General features: G+C 41.6%; 1 protein-coding gene and 2 pseudogenes across 1 annotated transcript; all 3 read right to left on the reverse strand.

Annotated features, from left to right (window-relative positions):
- Positions 1-2,863: 2,863 nt before the first annotated feature.
- LOC115142247 (protein OSCP1-like) lies at positions 2,864-14,291 on the reverse strand (annotated as a pseudogene).
- Positions 14,292-14,551: 260 nt separating this feature from the next.
- Positions 14,552-16,243, reverse strand: LOC115141228 (PLAC8-like protein 1). The gene is made up of 4 exons (XM_029679975.2): positions 16,156-16,243; positions 15,410-15,550; positions 15,119-15,255; positions 14,552-14,862 (listed from the first exon to the last, which is right to left on the reverse strand). Exons 2-4 carry the CDS (start codon positions 15,519-15,521, stop codon positions 14,764-14,766), a joined length of 348 nt encoding a protein of 115 aa, XP_029535835.1. The 5' UTR covers positions 15,522-15,550; positions 16,156-16,243; the 3' UTR covers positions 14,552-14,763.
- A 436-nt stretch (positions 16,244-16,679) lies between these two features.
- Positions 16,680-21,092, reverse strand: LOC115141227 (small ribosomal subunit protein uS15m-like; annotated as a pseudogene).
- Between the last annotated feature and the right edge of the window lie 1,285 nt (positions 21,093-22,377).

Here is a 22,377-nt window from a genome sequence, read left to right on the forward strand (position 1 = left end):
ACGCAAATTGCATGAGTGACAGACTTGCCCGGCCAATAAAAATAAAAACATAATTTGATTTAGTAGTGTTGTCTAGCAGATGCAGCTGATTGATTGAGCGTCTGATGAAATGTGTTTGATAATATTACTAGGAATGACATGACGTTGAGCAGTGGTTCAGTGTTCAACTATGTGTCAAATTCAAATTCGATATAGTTTCAAAATGCACACATGGTTTCACAACTTCGTTTTACACAAATGAAAAAGTAAATTGTGAGCTAGGAGGCAAATATTGTATCCATTCATAACTAATCAGTGGCAACAAAAAAGCCCAGCATTACACTCCATTCACATGCCGTGATATCTTGGTGCCTTAGTGAAATTCTAACCTTATATCCTTGATTGCTGACAATTCCTCCATTCATGAGAAAGGATCTAGCAAGGGAGAGGAATGTCCCTTGAGAATGGAATAGGCTACAATAACTTTATACTCCTTTCATTATCCTCATCTCTACTCAGATGGATAACATGCTTTTGGTTTAACTCCCAAACATATCTACACCTTCATTGTAATCCATGCCTATCGTACGTATCGTACATATTGTTCGAGATCATTTGAGTATTACACAATTATACATACAGTACATGTATTTGATTGATTAGGAATCTTAGAAGCATAAATGATAGGTGTAGATCCACTCTGAAAAAAGAATTAGTTCCATGTGTCTGAAAAGTGCTCCCTTTCCTCCCTGGCCTGTTATGCTAACATTTCCTTTGGCCCCCAAAAAATGAATCCTTCTACAAGCAGATCCTCCCATGCTGATCCAAATTTAGTATCCCTCTTTTGGAACAATAATCCCTCCCCCACCTACTAGTTTCAATCCAGTGGGTAGGTACAGGGGGATATAAAGGGCACAAAGTGATTTGGGCTGCACTAGTCTTCCTGTGTTGACTCAGCACAGCGTATGCCCCTGGCCACATGAAACACTTGTCAGCCTGTGTGGTTAACAGTGTCCAGCCCACAGCTTTTGATGAGGAAACTGTGAATCATACCTTAGGTGAGCTTAGAGGTAGAGAAGGACATACCATGTCCTTCTAGTGTTCTATTGAATTCTGTGGGAAGTCACCCAGCCTTGTAAGAGTCTGCAATTTGCATCCATGGATATTGCACATTCTCTTTTTACATGCTTTAATTAAAACATGAAACATAATGAATGATTGGTTTAGGAATATAATGTATCTTTTTCTTGGTTTGTTTGTTATTTAACCCTTGTTTAAGAAAATAATCAGACTGAGAACACAGGAACAACCTGGAGATGAGTAGCAGAGTAGAGGGAGTGCTTCAGTGACTTTGTTTTCCAAAGAAACCATGCCCTTGGGTAAGGCGCTGGTCTGACGTCTCTCTCTCTCTCTCCCCAGCAGACTGTTAGGAAGGCCTCACCTGAATCCCCCACCCTCAGGTCCATTCAGCACAGCCATGTCTCAGCATGTTTTGACTGCATGGTATGCACTGATCTTGTGTCGCTCTCTCTGTATGTATGTGTGTGTGTGTGTGTGTGTGTGAGTGAGTGATTGAAAGAGAGAATGTGTGGGTGAGTAGTTGACTGAGGGAGAGGGTTCTTCAGAGACATGCCCAGACTATCCGTTTCTCTTTGACTTGGTTTGTGGAGGCACTCAAATAACCCAAACCCATGCAGGTAAAGCATTGTGCTGTTTCTATTGCAATATTAATTGTAGGTGCAGACAAGGAGGGAGTTGAGGCCAAATTTGGGATGGGTGAGATTTGGACAGTGTTTGTTTTGGACAATATTAGATTTATATGTTATGATGGCTAATCCCATGTTCCATATAATCCTGTGATGTTTTTATAGATACGAGTTGACTACAGTCTTTCGTGACAGATTTGTTTCTGGGTGCCAGTATTATGAGTTGACTGACTTTAGATGGGCAATGTGGGTGTCTTTATGCAAAGGTAATGAGTGATAAAGTAACAAACCAGGGAGTGGGAGTAGACTTGTCACCCCTGTAACGAGAACAACTTTTTCAGTATTGCTCGATTCAAAACAAATTAAAAACTAAATGTATCAGCAGTGTGTGGGCAAGGAGGTCACATTGTGGGCGAGAATAAACTAGATGACAAGAAATGAGGAGCAATATTATCCTCTCTCTTGCCTTGAAAATTACATGGAGGGATTGAATGAATGTGCTGAATCATGATTTTGCCCCAAGGCAAACTGTTTGTACTCTGAAGGTAACGAAAACTCCTGAAAAAAAAAGACTTTCTGCACTCGCATACTGCTCGTCAAGCAGTATAGACATGACTAAATGCAAAAAGTTATAAAGCAACAGCTCCCTCTAGCGACAGGACTCCTCTACTACAACATCAACAAATGTAACCTTTATTTAACTAATTCTTATTTACAATGACGGCCAAACACGGACGACCCTGGGCCAATTGTGCGTCGCCAATAGCGGCCGGTTATGATACAGCCTGGATTTGAGCCAGGGTGTCTGTAGTGACGCCTCTAGCACTGAGATGCAGTGCTTTACACCACTGTGCTACTCGGGAGCCCCATTAGTACCCAATCAGCTGTAGAGAAGCACTCTATTGCATCATCAAAGGCACATAAAAGGGCCAATCCACAATTGAAACAATAACAAAGTAGGCACCTCACCTGCTTTGGTAAAAAGCTCAGGATTGGGCCAGGAGAAATGTAGAATCAATGGGTAAATATAATGAGTGTATAAGTCCAACACAGGATGTATCAACTGCCGATTGCCCCTTTAAATATAAATGAACACAGTACATAAATTAAACAAAGCTAATGAGAGTTTCATATTTATTTACTTTTCAATCTATTTATTATGAAATTTCTCTCTCATATATATATTTTAATAACATACAGTTGAAGTCGGAAGATTACATACACCTTAGACAAATACATTTAAACTCAGTTTTTCATAGTAAAAATGCCCTGTCTTAGGTTAGGATCACCACTTTATTTTAAGAATGTGAAATGTCAGAATATTAGTAGAGAGAATTATTTATTTAAGCTTTTATATCATCACATTCCCAGGGGGTCAGAAGTTTACATACACTCAATTAGTATTTGGTAGCATTGCTTTTAAATGGTTTAACTTGGTTCACATGTTTCAGGTAGCTTTCCACGATCTTCCCACAATAAGTTGAGTGAATTTTGGCCCATTCCTCCTGACAGAGCTGGTGTAACTGAGTCAGGTTTGTAGGCCTCCTTGCTTGCACACGCTTTTTCAGTTCTGCCCAAAAAATGTTTATAGGATTGAGGTCAGGGCTTTGTGATGGCCACTCCAACACCTTGACTTTGTTGTCCTTAAGCCATTTTGCCACAACTTTGGAAGTATGCTTGGGGTCTTGTCCATTTGGAAGACCCATTTGCCACCAAGCTTTAACTTCCAGACTGATGTCTGGAGATGTTGCTTCAATCGATCCACATAATTTCCCTCCCTCATGATGCCATCTATTTTGTGAAGTGCACCAGTCCCTCCTGCAGCAAAGCACGCACACAACATGATGCTGCCTCCCCCATGGGATGGTGTTCTTCGGCTTGCAAGCTTCCCCCTTTCTCCTTCAAACATAACGATGGTCATTATGGCCAAACAGTTCTATTTTTTTTTCATCAGACCAGAGGACATTTCTCCAAAAAGTACAATCTTTGTACCCATGTGCAATTGCAAACCGTAGTCTGGCTTTTTTATGGAGGGTTTGGAGCAGTGGCTTCTTCCTTGATGAGCGGCCTTTCAGGTTATGTCGATATAGGACGCGTTTTACTATGGATATAGATACGTTTGTACCAGTTTCCTCCAGCATCTTCACAAGGTCCTTTGCTGTTGTTCTGGGATTGATTTGCACTTTTTGCACCAAAGTACGTTCATCTCTAGGAGACAGAACACGCCTCCTTCCTGAGCGATATGACGGCTGCGTGGTCCCATGGTGTTTATACTTGCGTACTATTGTTTGTACAGAAGAACGTGGTACCTTCAGGTGTTTCAAAATTGCTCCCAAGGAAGAACCAGACTTGGGGATGTCTACAAATTTTTTTCTGAGGTCTTGGCTGATTTCTTTTGAGTTTCTCATGATGTCAAGCAATGAGGCACTGAGTTTGAAGGTAGGCCTTGAAATACATCCACAGGTACACCTCCAATTGACTCAAATTATGTCAATTAGCCTATCAGAATCTTCTAAAGCCTGACATCATTTTCTGGAATTTTCCAAGCTGTTTAAAGGCACAGTCAACTTAGTGTATGTAAACTTCTGACCCACTGGACTTGTGATACAGTGAATTATAAGTGAAATAATCTGTCTGTAAACAATTGTTGGAAAAATTACTTGTGTCATGCACAAAGTAGATGTCCTAACCAACTTGCCAAAACTATAGTTTGTTAACAAGAAATTTGTGGAGTGGTTGACAAACAAGTCTTAATGACTCCAAACTAAGTGTATGTAAACTTCTGAATTCAACTGTATATATATTTTTTAAATTTTATATTTAATATTTCACCTGAAAAAAAAATACAAAAGTACACCTCATGATAAATAAGTAAATAATTCCATAAATATACATCTTGGTCCATCTGTCATACTGCATTAAAGAATCAGCTGCTTCGATACATTGTGGTTACATTAGTGTTGTGTCACACTTACTCCATTAACCTATAGCATCCCATTTGATGGTGACATATTGTAATAATTCACATACAATATATTTACAAATTATTTGTCTTCCGTTATTTGAAGACACTAAAGGTCACCCTAAACATACTGTATATATTTATCCCATACAAAAAGAAAAATATAGGTACAGTAGAACTTTCTCAAAATATGTTTTGGGATCCATGGTTTTGAATTACAATGACAAGTGCACTTGGGTTTCTTTCAGTTCTACCAGTCTCAGGACTGTCAAACTAAATACCTGGAAGGTCGTGTGTTTGCTGTTTTTTGTCATTTTCTTTCAATGTGTGTCAAATTAAGGCCTAGAGAACTAGATGAGAGGAGTGAAAACCCGCAGATACAAGGCGCTCCAGGAATTGAGTTTGACACCCTCTAGTTTAGGTTCATTATTTAATTACTCAGTCAGACAGAGTAAATCAGATTAGCAAAATTGTAAATACTGTATTACAGCAGATATGTTATAGAGAAAATAGCATTATATTAACATCATGAGGTGATAATAAATTAAATGTATTTTTTATTTAACTAGCAAGTCAGTTAAGAACAAATTCTTATTTACAATGACTGCCTATGAACAGTGGGTTAACTGCCTTGTTCAGCTCATCAGCTCTGGGATGCGATCTAGCAACCTTTCGGTTACTGGCCCAACACTCTAACCACTAGGTTACCTGCACCCCAAAGAGAAAGTTGCCATTTATCTGGGAGGAAAAGTAACAAGAAATATTGTTTAACGTGACATCCACGGAACGTCAACTTTAAATACATTGATTGAAGCAGGATCAGCAGAGCCAAAACCATTGATTGAAGCAGGATTAGCAGAGCCAAAACCATTGATTGAAGCAGGATCAGCAGAGCCAAAACCATTGATTGAAGCAGGATCAGCAGAGCCAAAACCATTGATTGAATTGGAACAAATATGTCCCAACGACTCCATTTGATGTTTCAGTGTGACCAAATACAACAGTTCTCTACTATCTATAACTTAAAAAACAACAACTTGAGATTACCACCATAAAAGCACAAAATACACATCGGCCAGTTTATTAGGTACACCACCCAGTTCACAATAAATGGATCGCTCTTTCAGACAGTGAGTCTGATGGCCTGCTATATAAAGCAGACAGACAGGCATCATTGTTCGATTGAACGTTAAAATGGGCAAAACAGGAGACCTAAGCGACTTTGAGCGTGGTATGATCATTGGTGCCAGGTGTGCCATATCCAGGATCTCAGAAACGCCCGCCCTCCTGGGCTTTTCATGCGCGACAGTGTCTAGGGTTTACCAAGAATGGTGCAACAAAGTAAAAACAGCAGTCCTGCGGGTGAAAAACAGCTCGCTGATGAGAGGGGTCAAAGGAGAATGGCAAGAATTGTTCAAGGTAACAGGTGGGCCACAAACAGACATATAACAGAGCAGTACAACAGTTACGTGGCGAAGGGCATCTCTGAACGCCGAACGACATCTCTGTGCACAACATGTCGATCCTTGTCAGGGATTGCAGCAGACAACACCGGGTTCCACTCCTATAAGCTGAAAACAAAAATAATCGGCGGCCCCAGTGGGCACGCGATCACCAACACTGGACAACCGAGGAGTTGGAAAAACGTTGGCTGGTCCGACGAATTGTGTTTCCTGTTGCGTCATACTGATGGCAGAGTCAGGATTTGGCATAAGCAGCATGAGTCCATGGCCCCATCCTGCCTGGTGTCAACGGTGCAGGGTGGTGGCGGTGGTGTAATGGTGTTGGTAATATTTTCCTGGCACAAGTTGGCACAGGTTAGGTCTCTTGATACCAGTTGATCAACATTTGAATGCCAGAGCGTATCTAAACATTGTTGCTAAACAGGTGCATCACTTCATGGCTACTGAGGGGTCCAACCCGGTACAAGATGGGTGTACCTAAAACAAAACTGGCCACCGAGTGTATATTCAAGCTTATGAAGTTTCCCCACTCTCTCTTTTGCAAAATGCACAGTCTTGCAGACAGTTTACAGTTGGTCCTTGCTGAACAAATTAAGTGACCTGCTCACGTCACATCAGCATCGAAAAGCTCGACAGACAAACAAAGATGAGGTTTGTGTTGTGTGTGCTTTTGTTGGACAGCTGCCATATTTGCAGAGTGAGACAGACGGCACAGCACAGCAGAGCAGACAAGACACTGTCCTACAGTAGAACACACCGTTCCTAACCAACTCAGCCTTGAGCCCTGCCCTCGGATTCTGGTCACCATGGTAACTATCACAACCCATCCATCATGGCCAGAAGGTCATCCCCTTTACTGCTGGCACTCAACAGGCACGGTTCGCCAGCCTCCTCCGTGAAGTCCCCCATGATCTTGACCAGCTCTCCATTGGCTTGATGTTTCTGAAAGAGAAGGCAAGCCACCAATGGCAGATCTGAAAGGTCTCGTTTGGGGAGGGGCTTATGTTCGATTAGGGTACATCTTGTTCGACTGGCCCATCATGATCCTAGTGCATGTCAGATAACTTACAATCCTTAGCCTGTCAATTACAGAAGCTATTCAAACTGGGCAGCAGGTCTGATCATGGGTTGGTCGTAAGTGCTAAGAGATGACTGCACGGAGGGAGTAAGTCTCCTGTGACAGGTTTTCATGGGGGACCATTTTGACAGTTACACCACAGCATGTACAGTAGGACAGTCTCAATCTATGAAATGCTTCCATATCATCCCTTCAAGTTACATAAAGGCATGTTATATGGTTGAATATTTATCTAGCCTCTGTGACTGAAAGAATACAGGTTAGAATTAACTTTACCTTAGTCGCTTGGATTTTATGACGTCATATGAAAACTCGTCTGGTCTCGATATCAAGGCCTCCCTGAGAGGAAGACAAATCAACATTATTGTTAAAGGCCCAGTGCAGTGAAAAACGTGATTTTTTCCCCCCTGTGTTTTATACACTACGTGACCTAACGAACATGGCCACCTGCTCATCTAACATCTCCTTCCAAAATCATGGGCAATAATATGGAGTATGTCCCCCCTTTGCTGCTATAACAGTCTTATGGGAAGGCTTTCCACTAGATGTTGGAACATTGCAGTGGGTCACTGAGGTCGGGCACTCGCAGCCGGTGTTCTAATTCACCACAAAGGTGTTCGATGGGGTTGACTTCAGGACTCTGTGCAGGCCAGTCAAGTTCTTCCACACTGATCACAACAAACCATTTCTGTATGGACCTTGCTTTGTGCACGGGGGCATTGTCACGCTGAAACAGGAAAGGGCCTTCCCCAAACTGTTGCCAAAGTTTGAAGCACAGAATCGTCTAGAATGTCATTGTATGCTGTAGCGTTAAGATTTCCCTTCACTGGAACTAAGGGGCCTAGCCCGAATGAAAAACAGCCCCAGACCATTATTCCCCCTTCACCAAACTTTACAGTTGGCAATATGCATTGGGCCAGGTAGCATTCTCCTGGCATCCGCCAAACCCAAATTCGTCCTTCAGACTGCCAGATTGTGAAGGATTGTGAAGGAACACGTTTCCACTGCTTCAGAGTCCAATGGCGGCGAGCTTTGAACCACTCCAGCTGACGCTTGGCATCGCGCATGGTGAAATTAGGGTTGTGTGTGGCTGCTCGGCCAAGGAAACCCGTTTCATGAAGCTCCCGAAGAACAGTTCTTGTGCTCCAAACTGCTTCCTGAAGCAGTATTGAGTGTTGCGATTGAGGACAAACAATTTTTACGCACTAAGCGCTTTAGCACTTGGCGGTGCTGTTCTGTGAGATTGTGTGGCCTACTACTTCGTGGCAGAATCGTTGCTGCTCCTAGACATTTCCACTTCACAATAACAGCACTTACAGTTGACCGGGGCAGCTTTAGCAGGGCAGAAATGTGACGAACTGAGTTGTTGGAAAGGTGGCATCCTATGATGGTGCCACTTTAAAAGTCACTGAGCTCTTCAGTAAGGCCATTCTATTGCCAATGTTTGTCTATAGAGATTGCATGGCTATTTTTTTTGTACTCGTCAGCAACGGGTGTGGCTGAAATAGCCGAATCCGCTAATTTGAAGGGCGTCCACATACATTTGTATACATTTCCACAGTAATACTGTAAAAATTAAAATAATGCCCTTTTAGTGGCAGAGCCATTTGAAAAGACTGGCTAAAATATCAGCCTGTTTTGGTGGGATAGAGTTTTGGATTGCCTGGTGACATCACCAAGCGTAAATTAGTTAATAGACCAATAAGAAAGATAGTTCATAACCTCTCTGCCAATAATAGCTCGTTTTCAGTTTCCCCTCCCCACTCAGACCACTCCCAGACAGTCCTAGCACAATTCTAGGTTGAGAATTTGCTCTGCTAAGAAGCTAGTTTTGTTTCTTTTTGACAATTTTTATTGGAAACACTCACAGTAAAGTACTTAATTGTAAGCCAGAAACAATTTGATATTGAGATGAAAATGGCTACACTGGACCTTTAACACTGATACTGATTCTTAACAATGACAGTGATTTTTAACACTAGTCTAACTTATCATAATTCAAAAATCAGGTTCAGTTCGTTTCATCATGTTGTGAGTACTGTTGTAATTCCTTTTTGAATGTTTTTATTTATTTACCCCTTCCCCCCTAATTTCATGACACCCAATTGGTAGTTACAGTCTTGTCCCATTGCTGCAACTCCCATACGGAATCGGGAGAGGCGAAGGTCGAGAGCCATGCGTCCTCCGAAATAACAACTCACCAAGCCGCACTGCTTCTTGACACACTGCTCGCTTAACCTGGAAGCCAGCTGCACCAATGTGTCGGAGGAAACATGTCAGCGTGTGTGCGCCCAGGCCCACCACAGGAGTCGCTAGAGCGCGATGGGACAAGGACAACCCGGACGGTCAAACCCTCCCCAAACGACGCTGGGCCAATTGTGCACAGCCTGATGGGTCTCCCGGTCGTGGCCGGCTGCGACACAGCCCGGTATCGAACCCGGATCTGTAGTGACGCCGCTAGCACTGCAATGCAGTGTCTTAGACCACTGCATCACTTGGGAGGCCCGATACTGTTGTAATTCCATATTTAAATTGATCCACAATGAAGCATAAATGCAACAAAACAATGCTCATAACATAAGAGGACTTACTCTTCTTCCTCATCTGTGGCAAAGAGGTTGACTCGAAAGCCACTGTCTGCATTTCCTGGTTTCTGGACTTCCATACCCCCCATTAACCTGGCCAACATGTTCAGCTCCTCTTTGGCCAGGGGGTTTGGAGCTGTGTTGATCTGTATACACAGTGAAGGTGCACATAATCATTAACATAACACATGAATTGCATGATTTAGCTGTTTAGGGCATTTCCCATTGAATTTAAGGCTGGTTTCCATTAAAATTAAGGCTTAATTACAGATGAAGCTTAGTCTGACTTGGACAAATTGTCCTTACTGTAGCCTAATCAACGATGAAATAACACAGATATCAATACTATTTTGACCCTTTGTCAAAATATGAGAGCCGCCACAGTGGACAGATGCCCACCCAGACCCTCCCCTATAGGTTTAGGTGTGCGGCCGGGAGTCCGCATCTTTGGGGGGGGTGGGGGGTACTGTCACGCCCTGGCCTTAGTATTTTGTGTTTTCTTTATTATTTTGGTCAGGCCAGCGTGTGACATGGGTATTTATGTGGTGTGTTTTGTCTAGGGGCTTTTTGTAGGTTATGGGATTGTGGTTAGTGAAGTAGTCTGTGTTTGTTTCACCAGTTAGGACTGTTTTCGGTTTTTCACGTTTCTTTGTATAAGTATATTGTTCACGTTATCATCTTTATTAAAGATGTTTATAAATAACCACGCTGCGTTTTGGTCCGCCTCTCCTTCACCAGAAGAAAACCGTAACACTGACATCATCTGTCTACACTTTCACATTGTTCAATCTCAAAATTCGCCACATGAGCTTAACTCATTGATTGTGTTTAAGAAACTTAAGCACAGCTGCACCCAATCCCTTTTAGCTGTGCTAAAAGCAAGCTTTTCTAAATTTAGACAGCTGCTCGTTCAACACCCTCAGTAATGCAATTAGCTGCAGATATGCAGGTCTAAATTAAGCCGACGACGTCTGCGAAAGGAAAGCAAATAGATGCCACCAAAAAGCACAAAACACAGTAAAAAACAACAACAATGGATACAGACATTCAATGCATCTAATAAAATTGAGATTTTGCTCTATTGCAACAAACTTGGCTTTGTTGGATTCCATGTCATTTGGGTGTGGACAATTATAGCTGTGGTACCTGATACGTCCTGGGATGTGTGTTCCATGGGGCACAGGACCTGAGATCGGGAGGACAAAACGTCCGTTGGAATTCTGCACTTTGTCTTTGAGGAAGATGGACACCTGCATTTGGTGAGCAAAACATAGTGATAATCTTTGTATAATCTCTCATGGACAGACTACTAAAACATAAATGATACCATAGTTCTGTCCTGATACAACGGGATGTGTGAGATAACGAGCAGCATTAGTTCGGGTGCTTTTGACAAATCAAGATTTCGCAGGTGTTAGGATCTGACCAATTACGCAAGAATTTAGTTCAGGGTTAACTGAGATTACACTGTGTATAAGTCATTATGATGGGGTTATATTACATTGTAAAGGGATAGTTCACCCAAATTACAAAATGAAATACTGGTTTCCTTACTTTGTAAGCAGTCTATAGACAACTTATTACAGCAATTCATAATTTGGTTTAGCTTCCTGGTTTAGCACTGTTTTCAAATGATAACATTTTAGCAGTTGACACAAAGTGATGGTACATTTAAAAAATTTAATCTCTGAAACCCATCAAAAGATGCCACACTCCCCCTTCCCAACACACTCATCGTCTGTTGAAAAAGTTAGACAAACTTCTGCGAGATCATGAATTCACCCTTATGTGCATGTCTTGAAAGAAGATGAGGAGCGTTTGCCGGATGAGCTGAAATTCGCCACTAGACAAGGGTGTGTACATCTATAAATAAGAACACAAAACATGCAGTGAATACGAGATCATACTGAACACACAGCGGAGGTTGGAGCAATTGAAGGGAAGTTTATTGTACCTCTATGAGCTTTCTGTATGTCTCGTCAACCTGGCTGAGAACGCGTGGGGTGTCCTTCACAAAATCCTTGATGGTTGAAGGACACAAGGAGGATATCTTTGGCCCGCGGGCAGAGGAGCACCTGGTACTTGAAGGCCATGGTCATCAAGTCATACAGCTGTGTGCATGAACAACAGTCATATGGATGATGATGGGTTACTGTTATGCTCCAAAATATCTGCTGCCAGTTCATAATGTACACCAGATGGAACCCTCAGCATACTTGAACAAACTAGGATCATGCTCTGCAGGTGGATTTATGCAACATTTAGGCTTATAACCAGCATTAATACTTCAAAATGCTGAAGATATTCTGTTTGATAGCCTATATAAAACTTTATAAACAACAGATAGAACTCTTCAAAATAGTCAAGCAATGATGGTGCAATAAATGATGAAAGCTTTAAAAAAAATATAGATCTACATGGGGTTTTAAGTGACTCGGGCAATTTCCCCAAGTACCTAGAAGTAAGACAATTAAAGCGTCACTGGGTACAGAGGAAGTGATTCTGAGAATGTAATGATAAAAATGATAATGTCGTCATGACAGCTACTCAGCTGACTTCAAAATGAGGTGAATGATAGTTAGATGTTGTTAGATAAATCCCTTTCTCAGAAAGGGGATAACAACTCGATGGCCTTTCACTTCCGATAAAGGGTCCTTTTAATCAGGGATGAATTGGAAGAAAACAGACTGAAACACAGACAGATTACACATCCTTGTCCAATAAGGAACACCTATTTTTGTTTTCTATTGTAAAACCTTTTGAAATGTTTTGCTACAGCGTGTCCTGAACATGAACCAGGTGACACGATTCCATCCATACCTTGTCCATGCTGGCCTGGTTGAGTCTCATGATGGAGGCATGGGCCAGTCGGTCAAACACGGTCCTGAGGGTCTTCTTGGAGTACAGCTCCTGTAGCTTGAACAGCTCCTCCAAAAACGTTTTATTGAACATGGTGGTGATGATGTCATTCATAACTGGCAGAGTGAGGGCACAAGGTTGAGGTCAGGTCACAATTAGGGAACTGGAATAATGTCGGTCTGTAAAGTTAGACTCATCAAGATGGCATCATCACCATAAACATTAGGAGGTCTTTCCAACTTAAATACATTAGATTTTTTTGTTTCACAAATCTGCCAAGACTGTCATTATTGGCTCTTCCTAACGTAGGCGTGCAAATTGGAAAGAGCCCATGATATAACACAGTCTTGATAGAACTGGGTCCATGTTCAACAAGTGTCTCTGAGTAAGAGTACTGATCTAGGATTAGGTCACCCTGTCCATTAATTATAATCTAAAAGGCAAAACGGATCCTGGATCAGCACTCCTACTCAGATGTATTATGAATCTGAGCCCTGGTTTTAACTGTTGATGTTTGTAGATGTGAAGTCGCCCCCTTGTTTTTGATTATGACAATTGGGGTGTATTCAATACGGAAACCGTTAAAGAACCAAACAGAAGCAAACTGAGCAAACAGAATGGAACGGTGAGGGACCTACCTGAATTTGTCCAATAGAAACTGGGTGGGTGTAATTTGTGGAACGTTCCAACAGTAATCTGTTCCAAAAACTTTGGAAAGTACATGGTTTGCCAACAAACAAACGCATACAAAGTAGCATGATCAGTTCACCTAGCTAATTAGCTGCGAAAAACGTAATTAAATAGCCCACTCCCTACAACGTTGTATGCTTTGTTTGTTGGCAACCTTGTTATGACGTTCTTGGAACAGATTCCTATTGGAACGTTCCACAAATTATACCTACCCATAGAAACTTTTGTTTGCGTTTTCTGTTAGGAGTAAGCGGTTTCTTTTGCAAAACGTTTTGCAATAGAATCGGCGTAATGATTACCTTTAAAATCAAGAAGTCCCGTCCTCAAAGTAGTCTACCTTTAAGCAAGCAGATGTGCATTCTATAGGCAAGGTTTAACGTCCACCTATTCCCAATTGACCGAAGAAAGCAACAGCCTTTTAAACCATCAGCAGCTTGCAAAGTTATTTGATTGGGAGATAGAAACCGGATTTCTCTTTAATAAAGCCCATGGCTGAAATCTCTACAATCTTGGGGGCAGGGGGAATGATTATCTCTGGGCAAAGATTTAATCCAGATTGTTCTACCAATGCAATACTCTGTTGGTTTCCTTGAAGGCCTCAAAGCAGAGCATGTAGGCCTAGAGATGCATTGCATGTGAAACATCAACATACCTCTCCTTCTGTCATTCTCTATCCAATCAGCTACAAGTACAATGAAGAATTTGCAGGTTAAAACACAGGCAGGGAGACGAATGAATGTACTCCAAAGAATGGCAACCAGTTTGTGAACACAACAGTTTGTGAACATGACAAAGTCAGTGATTCACCTGTTGATCAGGTACAACCAGACAGCTAAACTAGCTAACTATAATGTTACCTTTCTTGGCTTTGTCAGCTGGAATATTCTGAGCTCTTAGAAGTTGATCTAAGATGTAGAGCATTTCTCCACCGAGATTAATAAAAAGCAGGGGTAGCGTCCTCGAAGACATATTTGTCGTATTGTGCTGGATAGCTAGCTAGCGAAATATCCCCATTATGTCTTGTTTAAGCGTATGTAAGCTTCCACTTGGTTGCCAGGTCATGAAGAAAAAGGACCAATCAGGTAGAATGTAAGCTAACGTGCAAATATTTGATATGTTTTTGTTCACCTCAGAAATTGAGACGTAACCGTTCATGATAATTTAAACCTCAGTGTTATGAACGTCCCTGATACATCAGCCTGTAAATGATCTTGAAAAGGACAACATGCCATTGGAAACAAGAAAAAACTGAACTTTATTGTACATCTTAGGTTCATACATGGTGCTATGAATTCTTTGCGCAGTACTGTTTGAGAGTAGGGGGTCAAATTTAATCAATACAAAAGTTAAAATGTACATAGTATAACAATTACGATTTGTATCAACAATATGTGACATGAGGTTAATTTAACATCCACTTGAAAATGTCTTCAATTGACTGTCAAACTTCGCCATTCCTGATGCGAATTTCACGGGCCATCCTGCACATCTCAAAGAATCCACAGCAACAGGTCATCAACGCATCGTTGCATATCGTCCCCTGTAAGACAATATGATGAGAATGAATCAACCAAATATTTGACAGTTCAAGTTCCTCAAGCTAGGGAAAACCACTAGGCTAATTTGTCAATATGTGTACTGATGAAATGGTCCCTTCCTGTCTTTCATAATAAAAGGGTTAGACTGGCTGGGACAGGAATGAGTTGCATTTCTCCCTAGTGTGCATTAAAATGACATACTGAATGCATGAATGCCTCACCATTCCTAATTTCTTTAGACTCCTAATGGGAACATACCTGAATCCCATAGGTCAATCTCATGTGTGTCCTCATGGCTGTCATGCCTCCTGGAACACAGGCCAGGCATGCGTTCTCACCATACTTGTTAGCTGTGTAGCAACTCAATGCTAGTGGGCAGATGAAGCCCAAGGCACCTGTATGACAACATTTTACCTTATTGTAAAATCCCCAAAACAGGAAACACTTTTTACTTGAAACACTTGACAACCATTAAACCCTATGGTATGGAACCAGGTAGGCCTACTTAGTGATGATATTTAAGGTCTTATTATTTGTCTCGATACTCACAGACTAGGATGTCACTGCAGCAGGAGCACAGCCCAGTGCTCCACTCGCCAGTCTGCACATTTGTCCCATACGAGCCTGCTCCTGGCTGGTGGGTGATGACCGGGTTCGACATGTCAATCAAATGGGGTCAGCTTCAGTCACCTAAAAATGAACCACGTTCAACAGTGAGCACAGTGGTTGAAGTTTGATAATTTCCCCAATACAGCAATAAAACAAAACTATCAGTATGTAAACTGTTGTGGGATGGGAAATGTTCATTGGTGTTTTTCCTTCCTTCGAGATAATTGCATATAGGAAAGTTCACATAAAAGTTCCATACACTGGTACTCAAGTTATTATTTTTTTTTGGTACTCAAGTTTATACACAGGTCCATTCATACTCTGAACCACCATCTTACTTCATATACTGCAACCCTCTCATGTATTGCAATAGGTTTTAATATAATTGCATATGTAAAATGAGACATTGTTGTATTGGCATTTCATTAAAGACTAATAATAACTGTTATATAACTGTTATGTATCATCAAAATTGTACAAGGACAAGACGTTAAGACTCTGAGAAACGACTTCAAATACTTTGTATACTCTGGTGTACAAATATGCCAAATGTTGTAGATGATCAATTTGTACTTTTTCGCAGAAAGATGTAAACCTGAACATTTTATGTAGTTTATTGATAAGTAGTTACTCTATTGTAGCTTTTTCTACATACTTGAGAGCAGAGGAAAGAGCATGTCACTCACCTATCTTGTCTGCAGCTGAGCTTCTCCAGATCTGAGTCTAAACACTTTAACAGGAAGTTGTGATACTAAAGCTGTGAACAAGCGCTGGTTACACACTCCTACTGTTTCTCAAGACAACTCTCAACAGTAGTGCAAACACAAAAATTCACAGTAGAACAGCGAAGCTGTTTAATAACCTCACCATTCCTCAGAATTATAGGCTTCAAGGTCAATTCACAGGTGACAGATTGTAACCTTGGTTTAACATATGAGGTCGATAAACACCCAATATCTGATGTTCTTTCAGTTCTCGTAAACACGATTGCAAGCTATGTTCAGGGAAGTCATCATATGATTAATCTTGCACTTCAGTTTCAACCACAGGGTGTAATGTTCTTATTTCTCATATCTTTCATTAGTATTTTAATCAGCATCAAGTAGTGTTTTATCTCTTTCAATTGGGGTAGTTACACTTCACCATACAAGTGACTACACAAAGTGATCAAAGTGAAACACGCAACAAACAAAAAAAGAGAGCAAACAAATGTTTTGTATAATCTATTTGATTAAATTCAATGATTAATTGTGGGTTTATTTGATCGTCTCAGATCACACATGCTGAGCACATAGATATTGCCCACACCAAAACCACATATCTGCGTCACTGCATTTATTGGGCCAAATGTGGTTTGATGATGCATCAACATGCATTGGGGACAGGAAGAATGAAGACTTAGTGTACTACAAACAATACGTTATTAATGTTTCTTATTACAGTATAGAAATACATGGGAAAATGTATTTTACATGGCCTGGTGGCATTGGTGGGTGGAGATTTCTCCTTAGGACAAATGGAATAGTCAAAAAGGAGCAAACGCCACCCACCTGAGGCACTGTGCCATGCAAAACTAATTTGCCCATTGAGTGCAATACTGAATGCATCGAGTAAGACAGACATTGGATACTGTAGTAGTTTATTGGGTTCCTGTAGCTGCTGTTTTGGCTGGTTCTGCCAGTTTGGGGGGAGGGGTCTGCTTAATTTTCTTCCTTTGCTCCAGTTTCTGTTTCTGCACCTCTTTGAATACCTAAGAAAGGACACAGTCATATAAACCTACATCAAGAAGCCCAACAACAATGACAACAAAATGACAAAAGTCTTCAACTTTGCCTTGACTTTTACATTAAGTCATGCATTAGACTATTGGTAAAAGCCATGGTTCAACACCCTGCATACAGCAGAAAGATTAACAAGACAATTGCTAGTCTGGTCCCAGATCTGTTTGTGCCGTCTTGCCAACCATACAGTACAAACTACTCTGGGACCAAGCTAGAAAATTGCACTAAGTAAAGTGAATGGAGTTTTGTTGTGTACCTTTATGCACAGGGCCTTCTTGGCCAGCCAGCATCGGGTGGCATGTCTGTAGTACTCCGGGGAGAAAGTGTAGGTGATGCCCAGCTGCTGGCAGACATGTTTAAAGGCGTCATAGCACGTGGCCATCGTTTGTTCGCTTTGTCCTGACACAAAGATGGGGGGCCAAAACACAGTCAGAGGTCAAATGGAGAGAAAAAAATATGCGTAAAGCGAAAACAATATTTCAGGCTTGATTCAAACCGTGGGGCTGAAGAGCTGCACTATAGCGCAATTGAAATGTAAAGGTAATTTCCGATTGAGCTGACTAATGCAGTGTTCACTGTCAATAAAGTCTCTGCGAAGACGGGAACATTGCCTTTACATTTCTATTGTGCTGTAACGCAGCTCTTCAGGACTACAGATTGAATCTAACCCCTAGTCTGGGAACATGTATTTTACATAATAGAGGAGTTGCTTTTCTTATTAAAAATAGCAGTGATTTTGTCAAATCCAAACGGTCTAAAAGTGAGATACAGTATAGTGACAGACTGCCAAACCTTGGCTTCAACATTTTAGCTGTGCTAAAGGATAGTTATATTTTGCAATATGTCTGCAAAAATGTTGGATACAATGTTACGTGTATACGTTGTGACAGTACATTCCCAGCATGCAGCAGCACCACTACTACTCTGTCAAATGTCATAGTGGGTGTACGCACTACACAGGAAATCCTGTTGACAAACCTCACACCAGACAGGGAGGGGATCGGAAATTAAACGTGTGGAAATAATATGCATTCACGTCATGGTTACTATAGGGACTTAAAATGACACAGTCTTGCATTTAGCCTTCAACCATACCCACCTTAGTATGTTTGTGCAGGTGCTCCTGGTAGTTTCGGATTTTGGAGGTCAAAATGGCCACTAAGAAGGTCAAGAAATGGGTTAAGAAGTGAACAAACGATTGCTGAAATAAAGTGATTCCTCAGAGGAAAAGCACGGTTGTTCACTAGGTCCAAAACGGGAACCTACCCTTGACTTCTGTAGAGCTGCGGTCAGCTTCATCCCTCCAGACTTTTGCAATCAGCTTCTCTGTTTTCAATTTCAACTTTTCGCTCTGGTGACACGAAACATGGTGGTTTGATAATGCAATATCCAGCATAGGTGTAGAAAAATGGTCTTATCGTAATGTGAACTATAGCAACCAACAGAGGTATACACAAACTGTAGTTACTCTTATGTAGTTATTCTTATGAGCACAATGAGAAAGACTAGATGAATAGAATATAGTAACAAGGTGAAAAGAACATACATGGCTTGCTAGATCCAGTGTCAAGTCTTTTGACCAGGTCATCAGCTCTGTAAACACATGATAACAGAAGAGATGTACTGTATAGTAGAGGTATAGTACAACCGCTGAGTATGCCTATATATTGTACAAATAAAGACATAGAATAACTATTTTAAACAGCATCATCTCGTTGCTGTAGTTGTTTGGACATGGGAGAGTTGAACATACATGAGCCATGTCTGCATGACATAAAATACACTTCGTTTAAGTCTGGACAAATGAAATGTACATACGTTTGAGCGAGTGGAACAGCGGCATATTCCATTTTCAGCATTGTCGGAGCAAGATCACTCAACTGACTTTGCATCACTGATGGAAAAAAACTTAGACAGTAAATATCAAACATCCAAGTGGTCAAATAGTTGGTATAGTTGGTATTAGGTACTCCATACCTGGCTTCTTCTTTCTTATGGCACGGGTATAGTTTCTCACAGGCTGAATGGTGAAACTCCCAATACCTGGTAAGAATTAAACAAATGATCAAACAATACATAATGACTCTTAGTCCATTGCTCTATGAACCATAGGACGGTGCCAGATTTATGCCTGCAACTACACTGAGCGCACAAAACATTAAGAACACCTGCTCTTTCCATGGCATAGACTGACAAGGTGAACGCTACGATCCCTTATTGATATCACTTGTTAAATTCAATTCAATCAGTGTAGATGAAGGGGAGGAGACAGGTTAAAAAAAAATATTTGTAAGCCTTGAAACGACTGAGATATGGACTGTGTATGTGTACTATTCGGAGGGTGAATGGGCAAAACAAAATATTTGAGTGCCTTTGAACGGGGTATGGTAGTATGTGCTAGGTGCAACGGTTTGTGTCAAGAACTGCAATGCTGCTGGGTTTTTCATGCTCAACAGTTTTCTGTGTGTAGAACGGTCCACCACCCCTAGAACATCCAGACAACTTGACACAACTGTGGGAAGCATTGGACTCAACATGGGCCAGCATTCCTGTGGAACGCTTTTCGACACAGTCTATGCCCCCAAACCAATTGAGGCTATTCTGAGGGCAAAAGGGGCGGGGGTAGTGCAGCTCAATATTAGGACGATGTTCTTAATGTTTTGCACATTCGGTGTATGTGCCTGCATGAGAAAGCATGTTCAGCAGCAACATGGTTTGCAGTTAGGATGTCTTACTGTAGTAGTACTTGTTTTGATGTAGGCCTACATTTTGTGAACTGTCGTGCAGAGATCATAGAAACAAGAGTGGAGTGTCATGTTCTGTATACATGATCAAGAGTGGTGGAGTGAGAAAAGCTGCTGCACACATTGCAGGGGGCCTGTGGGGAAAATAACTCTGGTTCCCACATCCTCTTCATAAAAACCACTTACTAGCAGACTGACTGATTACATGATGAGAAATGGATTAGTCATATGTCTGGGTTAAAATGGCATTAGCTTCGCACCAGTCTGGTTACAAATTATTCCTTTCATTTCAGCTGTTTAGACAGGTAGCTACTAGCTAAAGTTATCACTACATTAGTATACAATAATGATCTATTTTTATGTAATCTATTTTTATGAAACCATATATTTAGCCTAGTTAGTATACACAGGATGATAAGGACAATGGAGTAGTGCTTGATGTCCCTATACAAAGCCCGTGTCACTGTGTACACAAAGAGAATAACTCTTGTGTACCTGTCTATAAATGTTGTTGTTGTTGTTGTGATTAGCTATCTGTACACTAGATATCCTAGATAATTGCTGCAGTGCCCTCTCCTGGCCTACCCAAGGAAGTACTCGTTACTTGACTATTGAAAAAATAACATTTTTACGAGGTGTTATGATGATGATGATAAGTGGGTTTTCACGCAAAATCTACCTATTCCGTCTTTTTCAGTAACGGTTAATTGATTCTTGCTGGGCATGTGCATCTAGCTAGTTGATATGCATGTGAGCAAGTGCAGAAAATGAACAGGCGCGCACATCGACAAGACGTTTAATTCGGGTATATATATATATATATACCTGTCAATACAGTCTCATTGTTGCTGTGTGAAGGCCCTGTGATGACAGAGGTTGATATCCCATATTTCAACGTGAGAGACGCACAGGTTCCTTTCAGCCTGGATAAAACACGTTCTCGCAGAACGACAGATGTTGATTTAAGAGCACTTCTTAAGAGCCATACTTTAAGAGCTATACTTGATAACATGGCTGATTCAGAGATTATTTGATATGTATGTCAGGTATTAATGGTCAAAATGTAATGAGTAAACAGCATTCGTCCCCTACATGAGGATCGCCATTTTGATTAGACAGAACTAATCAGACGGAGAAGTCGATTTGGGAAATGAGAAGGATGCTTAAATAATCTTTCGAGGTCCTGCACACTCACCGTATTTCCCTCGTCAAAATAGCATTTGAATGACCAAAACATCACCCACAATATTTTCATGCTATTAAAATGCTCAGAATTGAAGAAAATGTACATTTTCTCTCATCTCAAACTACCAGGAAGCCTGAAAGAACAGGCTGAGTGAGCAGGGTTGCCATGTCTGCAGTTTTCCCAAAATTGGGCAACTTTGAAAACTGATGCGGGTGAAAATGTATTGGACGCGGGTTGCAGGTTTTGGGCTACTTCTAAATTTCACCGTGGCCACCATGGCATCTCTTTACATTTTTGTTTTTATTAATTTCACACTGCTACCCTCTACCCTCTGGAGAGCCTTACGGTTGTGGGCGGAGCAGTTGCCGTACCAGGCGGTGATACAGCCCGACAGGGTGCTCTCGATTGTGCATCTGTAGAAGTTTGTGAGTGCTTTTGGTGACAAGGCAAATTTCTTCAGCCTCCTGAGGTTGAAGAGGCGCTGCTGCGCCTTCTTCACAACGCTGTCTGTGTGGGTGGACCAATTCAGTTTGTCCGTGATGTGTACACCGAGGAACTTAAAACTTATTACCCTCTCCACTACTGTCCCGTCGATGTGGATAGGGGGGTGCTCCCTCTGTTGTTTCCTGAAGTCCACAATCATCTCCTTTGTTTTGTTGACTTTGAGTGTGAAGGTTATTTTCCTGACACCACACTCCGAGGGCCCTCACCTCCTCCCTGTAGGCTGTCTCGTTGTTGTTGGTAATCAAGCCTACCACTGTAGTGTCGTCCGCAAACTTGATGATTGAGTTGGAGGCGTGCATGGCCACGCAGTCGTGGGTAAACAGGGAGTACAGGAGAGGGCTCAGAATGCACCCTTGTGGGGCCCCAGTGTTGAGGATCAGCGGGGTGGAGATGTTGTTACCTACCCTCACCACCTGGGGGCGGCCCGTCAGGAAGTCCAGTACCCAGTTGCACAGGGCGGGGTCGAGACCCAGGGTGATGGATGACGAGGATGACGAGTTTGGAGGGTACTATGGTGTTAAATGCTGAGCTGTAGTCGATGAACAGCATTCTCACATAGGTATTCCTCTTGTCCAAATGGGTTAGGCCAGTGTGCAGTGTGGTTGTGATTGCGTCGTCTGTGGACCTATTGGGGCGGTAAGCAAATTGGAGTGGGTCTAGGGTGTCAGGTAGAGGAAATAATGTGTTGAAAGT

This window comes from Oncorhynchus nerka, linkage group LG14 (genome assembly GCF_034236695.1).
Source record: "Oncorhynchus nerka isolate Pitt River linkage group LG14, Oner_Uvic_2.0, whole genome shotgun sequence".
In the NCBI taxonomy this organism is placed as follows: Eukaryota; Metazoa; Chordata; class Actinopteri; order Salmoniformes; family Salmonidae; genus Oncorhynchus; species Oncorhynchus nerka.